General features: G+C 43.5%; 1 protein-coding gene across 1 annotated transcript in view; it reads left to right on the top strand.

Annotated features, from left to right (window-relative positions):
- The first annotated feature begins 2,781 nt into the window (after positions 1–2,781).
- The window catches only part of GRAMD1B (GRAM domain containing 1B), an 81,072-nt gene continuing 72,734 nt past the window's right edge, over positions 2,782–11,119 (top strand). The window contains exon 1 of the mRNA XM_050715055.1: positions 2,782–2,853. Coding sequence (XP_050571012.1) covers positions 2,840–2,853 — 14 coding nt within the window. The 5' untranslated portion in view covers positions 2,782–2,839. The remainder of the gene's footprint in view (positions 2,854–11,119) is intronic.

Below are 11,119 nucleotides of genomic sequence, written 5' to 3'. Positions count from 1 at the left end.
ATGTTTAAATATTTAACTTTGAGTGGCATAAGGTCAGGGAGATGAATTGTGATGAGCGTTTTTAAAGTAAGTTTTGCACTTTGATCTCTAGTATCAGCAGTCTACTCAAGTTCACTTTTGGCAGGATTTGGAAGAGGTGATTTTTGTGTGTGACTATCTCATGAGCATTCATCTAAGTGCATGTACATAGGTCACAAAGCTGATGAAAACTATTTAATGCTTATATTACAGTTGCTAGAAAAGAGGCAACGGAACAAGCATCCTTAGGAATGGACTGTTTTCTTCTGCACTTTCTTTTACTGATTTACTAAGACTTTTAACCAGCTTTTAGCCTTCTCTGTAAATATAAAATCTCAATGTCTGTATGTAAAGCTTTCCCCCGTATTACTTCTCAATACAAATCACACCTCTCTTATCTCCTTATAATTATAGCCAATGTAAGAGCAGCAATTTGCTGTTCCACCACCTCAGAGGAACACTATCGTCTTAAAAGCAGGTTAACTTGCAATGGACGGAAAAGTGTAATGAAACAATAGCTCTGCATTTCAAGTGCTTTGTACTTTTTAGGGGGTTTAACAGCTGCACTGTCTAGTAATCAAAACATTGAAATGATTTTTCTCTGTGTGAAGAGCTCACAAACTTGTGGAAAGCTTCCATGCAAAACACTGCTGCAGTGAAGTAGGAGGGGGAAGAACTGATCTCCTTCTGGTGTGAGTTTCTTTAATTTCTAGTCTTAAGCATTCACGAGTGATAAGGGAAGGGGGCAAGGTGTTGTACTGCAATGTGTTGTGACATCTGTATTCCATTAAATTTTAACCCTTGGTTTGAAGGGCTGTCTGAACAAGGCATTTAATGACGGTTGGGTGAGCATGAAAAGGTCTAAGGTTCGTCTTGTTTAACTGTCTAAGAGTAAAGTTGCAAGTGGGATTCCCAGCACTCCAGGAGCTGTAGTTGGGCTGTGTTACATTGGGACTCTTTTGGTAAGTTTCTTTTATCTGCTTAATCAAAACTGAAGTGGCGAAGTTTTGTGAGAGGTTTTTTATTTATAGATTGACAAGTAGTTATAGGAATAGTCCCTGGATCTTCAAGGAGAAGAGACAGGCCTTTCCCACTCGCCTCATGAATAGTCTCTCAAGACCACAAACTAATAAGAAGGATGCTTTTGCTCTGTGAAGAAAAAGATGGGGCTGGAGGGGGTTGGGTGGTTGGATCCCTTTAAAAAAAAAAAAAAAAAAAAGGCTCTAACAAGCCACTGTATTCTTATACAGATTTGCTGAAGCAATGATGTTTAATACCTGAGGACGTAGCTCTCGTCTGCCACTGACGTAGTTTCTGGTTCTAGTTCCTGTTCTGTCTGCCTAGTGGTTTCTTCATGCCTTGGAAGTACCAAGACAATTATAGACAAACTTCTAAACCTCTTCACACTTTTCTCTGTTAATTTCTGTGGTGGCAAAAGTAGTGCTTTTTTACATAGGACTTAACAAAGACATTGACTTAAATAAAATTATCATATCAGGTATCCTTTTTGTACTGTAGTTGAGTTGAAATACCTGAGTAGATGTAGGTAAGAGGAGCTGTAACAATTTCTTCATGCAAGCACAGAGTACATTTAAAGAAGAAAAAGAAATGGGGTTTTTGGGATGAATTACTCTGAAGAGAGACAGAAAAGAACAAGTAGACTTGACAGAAAAATCTCACTATGGTGGTTTAGTGCTGTTTCACCCAAAAGTAGGTCTTCTTGAGGATTAATGCTTTCTAAGAAGAAAAGATGCAATTTGGGCCTTTTTGAAACTGCTTCTGTGCCTTTGGGCAGTCTGTATGTGATGCGCAATGTATTACATAGATTTGCCTACACTGCAGTAGAAGCTGTGATCGCAGCATGCATCTGTATACCTGAACTGGTTTCATTTGAGCTGCTTGGGTTCTTCTAGCACTGAACGCAGAGTGTTTTAGTATGGTGTGTGTTCAGGCAAATGCATCCAGTGTCCCAGGTGGGGCTGGACAGTTTGTGCTGAAGCTGTGTTGCCATGGCTCCATAGCCAGGGTGCCCAGGCTGTGCAGATTAAGGATGCCCCAGGAACGTCTGCGTTGTGCTGCAGTCTGGTATCTGAAGGCAGAATCAGACCTGTCGAGGGCTCAGAAGGAAAGCTCTTGCGAAGAAACATGAAGCTATAGAAGTGAGAAGCAGGAACGCTGATGGAGCAGGCAGAGGCCGCTAGGAGGGAATAAAGCCAACATCATAGAATGGATTTAAAAAAATTAAAAAAAAAAAAAAAAAGAAAAGAAAAACACCCCCAAATTACCTATTTAAAGGCGAAGAGTGACATCTTGTGGGCTCAGCATGCAACTCTCCACTAGAAATTTGGTGGTGACCACTTCTGGCTGCTTCATTCTTAAAAAGAGTTCTCTTTAACTGCTCTTTTGTCCTGCTGTCCGGAAGCGGGGGTATATGAACAGATAGTGGTTTGGTAGTTGAACGTTAAGCTGTATGAAACCATTGCGGGGTGGTGTGATGAAACACTTTGTAGACAATGTGCAAGGTTACTTCTGTATCTGAAAGTTTTTAGAAAAGCATGACTGAGTGGGAGTAAGAGGCTTCTAACCAGTCACTCCTGTTGTATGTCAGATATGAGCTTACTTCCTTATATTTTTCTTTGCATCTCTAAATATATGAAGAACGAAGCTTGTGTTTTTTCTTGTTCTGGCTTTAAAATCAAAATGTTTGATAGGGACTTACCAAAATCTGTCTTAATTGCTTCTTTTTTTCTATTGCAGCAGTCAGCAGAGCAGCCAGCAAAGCAGCCACGATGATGACTCGTCTCGATTCCTGAGCCCTCACATGCGTGACGACAGGTAAGTCTGTTCATGCTCAACTGGGGGAAATTCCTGGAACCACTCAGTAAAATTAGATGGGCCTGGCTGACTGAGACCTCATTTTCCCTCCGTTTCTCAGTTATTTTACCAGAAATGTCACATGTCTAATAAAGCATGACTTAATTGGTCTTATCAATGTCTAAAAAAGACATATTTTTCCATGTACTTAAAAGTAGAACTCAGGACAAACTCATCCAGCCCATGATGTAGCCTGAATTTTATTCTCAGGCTCATTCTCAGATTAATTCCCTGAAACTTTAGCTGATGTAGAAAGCTTCATCAAATCCCCTGTGTATTGATCATTAGCAGCTCTGATCCTTGAGCGTACAAGTGAAATTTTGTATGTAATTCTTGTCCCTACCAAGTACAATATTGAGACTGGTTGCTGTATTTTACATGTGATGTGGGGGGACAGTCCCCAGGTGTTTACAGCTCATTTCTAGCAGCTTGGTAAAAACTGCTGTGAAGTTTGAGAAGAAACTTAAGTTTCTTGTACTTAGGGTTGATTAATGACTACTTTAAACTGCAGTGTTGGCACAAAAGCTGTTGAAAAAAGAATGCTTATTTTTGTGTGTGATTTATTGTTGCTTTGCTGAGGGCTATATGATTGTTAAGAGTTTTGCTCTATCTTGCAGTTCATCTTGTGAGCCCGAAACCACTTTTTCTTCTGCTGTGCATGAATTATGAGCCCTGAACTGCAATCACCTTTCTGTCCAGGGCCAGCTCCTGCAGGCCTTTTTCCCTAATAACACCTTTGGGCCCAGTGTTTGGTCTCATATTCAGTTTCTGAAATTCATGTTATTTTGTTGCTGCATTGCACAGGGGAGTTGTCGCATTTTCCTTAATGTTGTGACTGTGGATCACAGCTGCTGCATAGTGGATTATGAGAAGCATCTGAATGTGGCTACTGCTCTGTGTGCTCTTATTGTGGCATAGTCAGAGAAGAGCTTTGTTTCAGCTCTGTTACACAGTTATTCCTCACAAGCTGTCTCTGAGGTCGAAGGTTTTTCTGACTGACTCTAGGAGGGTAAACTCTTACCGAACTCAGATTCCCCACTGTGATGTCAGAGGCCAATGGATTGAGTAAGAACTGAATAGCAGCTGAGGAGGCATCTGAGGAATTGACTCACTTGAGAGAACATCCTGACCCTGAAGAGCTAATTAATATCCCAACAGAGTTTGGCTCTGAATTAGCACTTGGTAGTTGCAGCTAACCTTTTCTTCCATATGTTTCGCTCCAATTATCAGTCTCTCTGGTGCTGTGGAGCCTGGCGTAATTGACCAGTGGGGATTGATGTTTGCAACCAGTAAATAAAGAATCTGACAGCAAAGCAGATGGACACTTAGATTATACCAGTAATGTGTAATTACTGTGTAATGCATGCTGTTATATTTGATTTTGGACTCCGTAGGTTAAACAAGGTTAGGCTTCGTTAATACTCTGATGAAGGTTTTCTGGATATAGGAAGATGGGAATAATTTGGAAGTGCTGCAGGTTTCACATGTAGACTTAAAAGAGAGCCTTTAGACTGGTGCCAAGAGCATCTTAGTGTCTGGAAGAGATGCTTCAGCTGGAGCGCTGTCGGAGCTCAGACCTATTTATGCAGAGCCAGGGTGGTAAAGAGCATGCTGACCTCTCTGTTATCAGGGGACCTGCAACATTCTCACTGCCCAGATAAAATTTCAATTCAGTTTGGTTTCATGGAAAACACTGATCCTAAAATGACCTATATGAAGGCAAGTAAATTGCCTTTATCTCTTTTTCCTTTGCCGAAGTAATTGCATGAAGCTTTGCTGGTACAGCTTCTTTGGATAGCAGTGACTCTTGTTTGTGAAACTTGACAAGAAAGTCTCTGGTAGTGAAATGCATTTTGATTTTCCTGTAAGATGTGAAGTAGGCTAATGAAATCTTTGAGTGCTTGCTGTTCCTACTAGCAAAGTTGAAGGTTATTTCTGAAGCATCTTGAAGCTGCCAGGCTTTTACAAATGAATGAGGAGGTACTTTCTCACTGCCCTTATGTGGTAGTATTTTGACCAGTAACAATGGGTCCTCCAACCACAGGTTTCAAGTTCTCCTCTCAGTTGAAATGGTAAAGACCTACAGGCAGTTCCCTGTGCTTGTTTCATTGACTTACCGTACAGAAGCTGTAAGTAAAAATAACAAGGGTTTCAGCAGTCCTGTGAGTTGTGGTAAAAGCTGAGCAGAAGAGGAGACGGCAAGAAATCATGTGGTGTATACCAAAGGGTGCACCTTCTCTTGGCATGCTGCCCCTGGTGTCGCAGGCAGGAGTCTGTGCTGCACTGGAAGGATCAGAGCAGAGCAAGCAAAGATCTGCACCCACTTCGGTACGTCTGGAAAAGTGCTGAAAGCTACCCCAGCCCAAATAAAGGGATGCTGATTTGCTATGTTGACTCTGAGATTTAAAAAAAAAAAAAAATAATATATGGAGAGGAATACATAGCTGAGGATGGCTGACATCTAGACTTAGGCATAGCCAAGATCTTAACTGTGTGCTCTTCCTGTAAAAGATAGTACCAGGGAATGCTGCTAGTGGAGTTAACTGCTCAGTGATGGACTTCCAAGGATTGTGCTCCAACCCTCAGGCTCTTTCAGAGAAGACTCAGTTTTGTTCTGCTGGCAGATGCACTCGGTGTTCCCTAGCAGTTGTGTTCCTTGAGGTGTGAGCGCTGCTGTTGGCTGGTGCAGTGCGAAGTACGGCCATGGTCCAGAACCCGTGCCCTGACAAGGTGTCCTGCAGCACTGCGGTGAAGCAGGTCTGCCACTTGCGTGTATCTTCTCTGAGGAAAAAGCTGGCCTTCTGCAAAGTCACGTAAGTTGTCATATGTCTATCATACCTGATTGTTTATGCTGACAGGGAGCCTATACAGCTTTTATTTTGTCTTGGGGTAAATAAACGCTGTGCAGGTATTTTTAGAGCCATGTAAGGGCAAAGAGGCAGGCTAGAAGGAGAGCTGGATTTTGCCTGGACTCAGGGCTCAGCTGCCTGCTGTCTGTGTGAGCTTGGGTGAATCGTTTCATGTTCCATCTGTGAAATGAGGAGGGCAGTTCTTTTCTAACCTCAGGAAAACAGATAAGAAAGATGGTGAGTTAAGTCTGTGGGTTGCTCAGATGCTGAATCACCCCAACCACACGAGTATGAAGATAAGCAGTGGAGCTGAGTTGGTGTCCAAATAATTGTGCTTGCAGTAGCTGCTTGACTTAAACTAATTCAAAGAGTGGACAGGGTTGGGATGTAGACAGCCAGAGACTTGGGTGAAATGTGTGCACATACACAGTTACTAGTCACTGTAACAACACAAGGTTATGTATGAATTGCCTTGAGCTTTCATCTGAATGAAGTCTAAGGTCATGAGCCTGCTTCTGCTTGAACCAAGGGCTTGTTCTTTGTCATGACGTTGAAGTACCTATCAGGTTTAGGATGCAGGGAGTTTTAATTAAGAGTAAATATTAAGCTACTGAGCTGGAGGGAAAATCAGTCCTCAGCCTCATACACAGTCTGAGGAGGAGACACACTGATAAGGTCAAAAGAGGAGTGTGGAAAGTACGGGGATAGAAAGCAGTAGGACGTGAAAAGGAGAGGAGAGAAGCAGGTAGCAGTTTACAGTGATCATATCAAAATGGAGGAAATGGGGAACAGCTAGTCTTACGATGTTTTGTTTTAATATGCCCTACATCTTGATTGTAGCTTAATTAGCCCCCCAGTGTGCACAGTATCTTGTCCTGATAATTCCGGGGCTGTGGGGCTTGTTTTTCCTTTGCTTTCCTTTGCGTAAGCTACTAAGTGTTTCTCAAACAATGGATCAAAATTTGCGAGAGCTTGTAAAAAGATTAGGCAATGGCTCAAGACATAGAGAAGTTTTAGAAATTCTGCTTCCTGATTGGATTTCCAAGAAGTTGTGTGAAGATCTGAAAGGAGGTCAGATTTTGAAAGTGTTTGTGCCAAAGTTACATCCTTGGGGTGTTTAAGAAGTCAGTAGGAGTTCCGTATTTTAGCAATGTACCCATAACTTGCTTATGCTGCATCTTCCTAGCCTGCATCCCTTTCCCCCTTGACATGAAGAGAAGCTGGTATTAACGTACTGTGTGCCCATTTACCTGCAAGTGGAGGCACAGCAAAGTTAGCTATTTCCCTTGGCAGTGAGGGTCCTAATATTAGTTAAACACCTGAATAACTATTATTCATCAGGGGTGGATTCAAGCATGACCTTTAAGGAGGTTTTCAAAAGTGGTGCTAAATATCCTGTTGTGGAGAAAGAGCTCAGGCTGAGCTTCCAGAGTGTCCCAGATCAGAACCCTGATGCTCTTGCAGTAACTTTGGAGCTAGATTAAAATCCATACTTCCCTTAAATGTTCCTTAGTCAGCTGGATTTAACGTTAAATGGACTAACTTTGGAGGAGTTTAACCAGAATGGCACTAAACTCCTTTGTCACATAGGAAAGATGGTTAATATTTAGGGTCAGAGCTAGTGTCTTCCCTCTTCCTAATTGCTGCTGCTTCCTGAGCCCCAGCATTGACTCTCGGCTGTAGAAGACAGAAGAACAGTTTGAGAGCAGCTCTCCTCCACTCAGATTGCCAGATTTGCTACTGTCAGCGGAGCTGTTGTGAATGGAAATAGCACCTGCTGTGTTCCTCATACGCCAGCATTGTTCCTTTTGAAGATGGGCTGTTGTTAATTAGAGTCTGCCTGGATCCGGCTCTGTTGGATAAGGCAGGCTGCTAACAAGCTGCTGGAATAAGATGAATTTTGTCTTTGTGTTCAACTGAGAGTCGTCTTTTGCACCTGGCATCCCAGCTCAGTGGGTCTGCCCTGTAAGAGGGTTGAGCCATCGGGGAGAAAGTCTCATCCCTTTTCCCTAAAATCCTCAGTCGACTTCTGTCAGTGGAGATAAGGGTGCTCTCTTCATTGAAAGTCAGTATTGGATTTGATTCATCAAAGTTGTGCTCCACTCACTATCTTTTCTACTCTTGTTCTTTAGTCTTAAGGAGATTGAATTAAAAGTGCTTTGCGATTTCAAAGCAAGGGTATTAGTCCCTGTACTTCCCTTCTCTGTGACAGGGGGGTGTGGAGGGACAGATACCTCTCCTGCTCCTCTTACTGGTGCCAGAGGCAAGGAGGAGACCTTGCAGGATTAATTGGCGTGCTCGTGCTCATGCACTTTGTTGTTGCTGTTGCTCAGCACGCGAGTCTGAAGCTTTGAGTTCAAAGCTATTGGCAAGCTTGAGAACAGGGTTATTTTATGCTTTCTGTAGTAATGTAATATCATGCCTCTGGGCATTAGCTGATAGCCACTGCTGAGAGGCAGTTTAATTGATACCATGAATAGTTTTTGTGCAGATAAGTAGAATAGATTGTGCAAATCCCCTCCATCACCAAAAATAAACCATTCTTAATTCAGTCCTCTGTTCCAAGCAGTCATGGCAAAATACCTGCCTGTTCCCTTCCGAAAAGTTGGCTCTGACGTAGAGGTTTTAGCGTGAGAACCTCCATGCAGGTCAGTAACAGCTGCAGGAGAAGGCATGGTCTTACAACAGATGTAACAGCAGGGCAAACCAGGATTCAGATCTTGCTTCTCCATTTCCTGATCAGTTCTGTGTCTGCTGGACTGGTGTTATCATTGATAAACCTCAGTGTGCCTTGCAGATCTCACTGAACACAGAGGAGGTCTGGCAGGCCTCATGTGGCTGCATTGCTAGCTCGTGATGCTCAGGAACATGAGGAGGAGGAGAGGACTCATTTCACTGTCCCTTTTTTTCCTTATCTGAGGCCCTGGGCAGACTCTACCCAGCCTTCCTTCCTGTTACCAAGAGCTCAGCTGTGTAAGTATTTCACTTGCAGACCTTTGGTAACGGTCACCCCATCAGCTCTGCGTCCTTGGGGAGCATTAGGATTGTCAGTGTTACAGCTGTTAGCTTAAGGTGTGTGGAGAAGTGGGAGCGAAGGCAGGAGACTGGGGTGCAGGGCTGTAAACCATCTCCTTTCACAGGCTGCCTGCTCTCTGCGTAAGCCTCTTTGGCCCTTGTCCGCAGGCTTCTGTGCAGTGTGCTGTCAGCTGCTGACCCCTTGCGTGGATTCACCTTACAACAAAGCGTGTGCTGTGCCTCAGAGCCCTTGCGAACTTCTGTTGCAGTACTAAAACTTCAATACTGCTCTAAAATCAGCCATCAGAGGGTCTCAGAGGACTTAATTGATTTTAGCCTCTTACAGACGGAGCTAGGCTTTTGAAAGATGCAGAGGAGTGATGCTTTTTGAGGGAGCCTGCTGCTAAATTCAGATAGTGTTTGGCCAGGTTTATGCAGTGACATGGGGAGTGACTGCTGTACAACCAGAATTAGACTTCAAATCTATAGGCCGGAGGTTCCTAAGTTGCAGAACACATCCCTTTTGATGTATAGATGCCATCTTAAACTGGGGCATGGCCTGGGATGAATCTAGGAGCTGTATTTGTCCTTGAGTTATATTGCATGTACCCAAACGTGGTATGGGAGCTCTAACTGCACCAGTGATCTCTTTAATGTGTAGAAATGAACTGGTGCTGAAAGTTAGTGCAAGGTTTCCTCCAGAAGAACACCATGTGGGCAATACCTCTGTCTCGCAGTGGTAGAAAGCCACCTTCCTTTATGCAGGAAACATTTTAACCGAGATGTCATCAGAAACCACAGCATATCTATGAGTCCTGTTGTGAGCATGCCTGGCACCCCAGCTGCAGAGAAAAGATCTGGAAGTATGGTGTTGCTTCTGTTTTGTGGTGTGGCTGACTGATCGATGCTGTGCAGTAAAACAAAGGTGTTTTTTTTTTTTAAAAAAAAAAAGGATGATTTACAGCTCTTCAGGTCCTACTCTCCTAATTGGTAGTGACTTGTTTGATGTGCAGTAGGCATACAAAAGAAGATAAATACTCAAGTGAATAGCTGGGGGAAGTGTTGAAGGGATAAGCAGGTTAAAACCCATCTGTTGAGCCAGTAAATTGGCAGACAGGACTGACACATGTCAAAGGGCAGAAATGGAAGGCATTTAAAAATCTTTTTCTGTTTCTCTTCCCAGTTCAGTTTTTAGAGAATCTGGGACTACCGTATACATCGAAATCAGAACTGGCATTGCTGTTCACAGCCCTGTCTTTGATTGCTCAGGGAGGCTGGATGCACGAGGGGAGGCTAACCCTTCTGCCTGGGCTTTGGACTGCTGCTGGAGGAGGAGGTGCTGGTGAACAGGGATGCTGCTGCCTCAGCCTCCCCTGAGACTCCGGCAGACCACGAGCCCTGGAAGGGGATCTGGGATCAGCTCTTTTTCAGCTTGAATGCATATGTTTGTGCCCTTATAGAGACCTTTCTAGGCCCTTGTTTACAGTGCAGTCGTCAGCTGTTTCTGAAACTGCTCAGTGCAGGGTATTTTTCTGTACAGATAAAAATTCCTCCAAAATCTAAGGGCACTTACCTGAACTGGGAATTAAGGTTCTTTTGGATTTGCTTGGTGAAACATCCTGCTACTCTCCTAAGATAGTGCTATCTCTTGTACAGATTGCTCTGTGTGTGTGTCCCTGAACAAATCAGCTCTTTCGTAACTTTACAGTCAGCACAAACACTTTATCGTGGCCTCTTCCATGCTTTTAGTGCCATTTGTCTTTGGTACATGCAAGTTTTTGCAATATTTACCTTGGAAAATAGGTGCATCTTTACACTTTATAGTTGGCTGTCTAAATGGGGAAATACCGAGCATTTAAAATGAGTTATAATACAAAATAAAGCACCAGAAACAACACGGGGGCTGGGGGGGAGTTCTGTGCTGATGGTAAGTATGTACTCAATTCTTGCTGTGTTCAATGAATGTTGGAAATAAGATGCTGTTTGGAAACATAGTCCACTAAATAATAACTCCATTATGTAAGGAAGAGGTAGTTAAGTGTTATGCATCTTACAGAGAGATATTCCTGCAGCTTTGGATTTTACCTGCCTCTTTTTACACGCTTCCTCTCTGCCCTGAGATCATATGTCCATTCAGCAGAGTGCTGTGTGGGAAGAAGAGTTAACCAGCGCCCATTTGGTGGGAGAAGGGGGCACCTTCGTCTGCAAGCAGAAAGTGTGTCCAGGTGCCCTGTGGTGGCTGCAGGTCCAACAGCTGCACAAGCTGCTGCTTTTTAGCAGTGGATCAGAGCCCTGGCTGTCCTGGCAGAAAAGGCAAAGAGCAGGAGGGCTCCTTGTAATGGACCAGCTGGGCTTGGAGCATC

This window comes from Cygnus atratus, chromosome 22 (assembly GCF_013377495.2).
Source record: "Cygnus atratus isolate AKBS03 ecotype Queensland, Australia chromosome 22, CAtr_DNAZoo_HiC_assembly, whole genome shotgun sequence".
Classification (NCBI taxonomy): domain Eukaryota; kingdom Metazoa; phylum Chordata; class Aves; order Anseriformes; family Anatidae; genus Cygnus; species Cygnus atratus.
The sequence above is the reverse complement of the archived record's forward strand: the minus strand, read 5'-3'. Positions and strand labels throughout refer to the sequence as shown.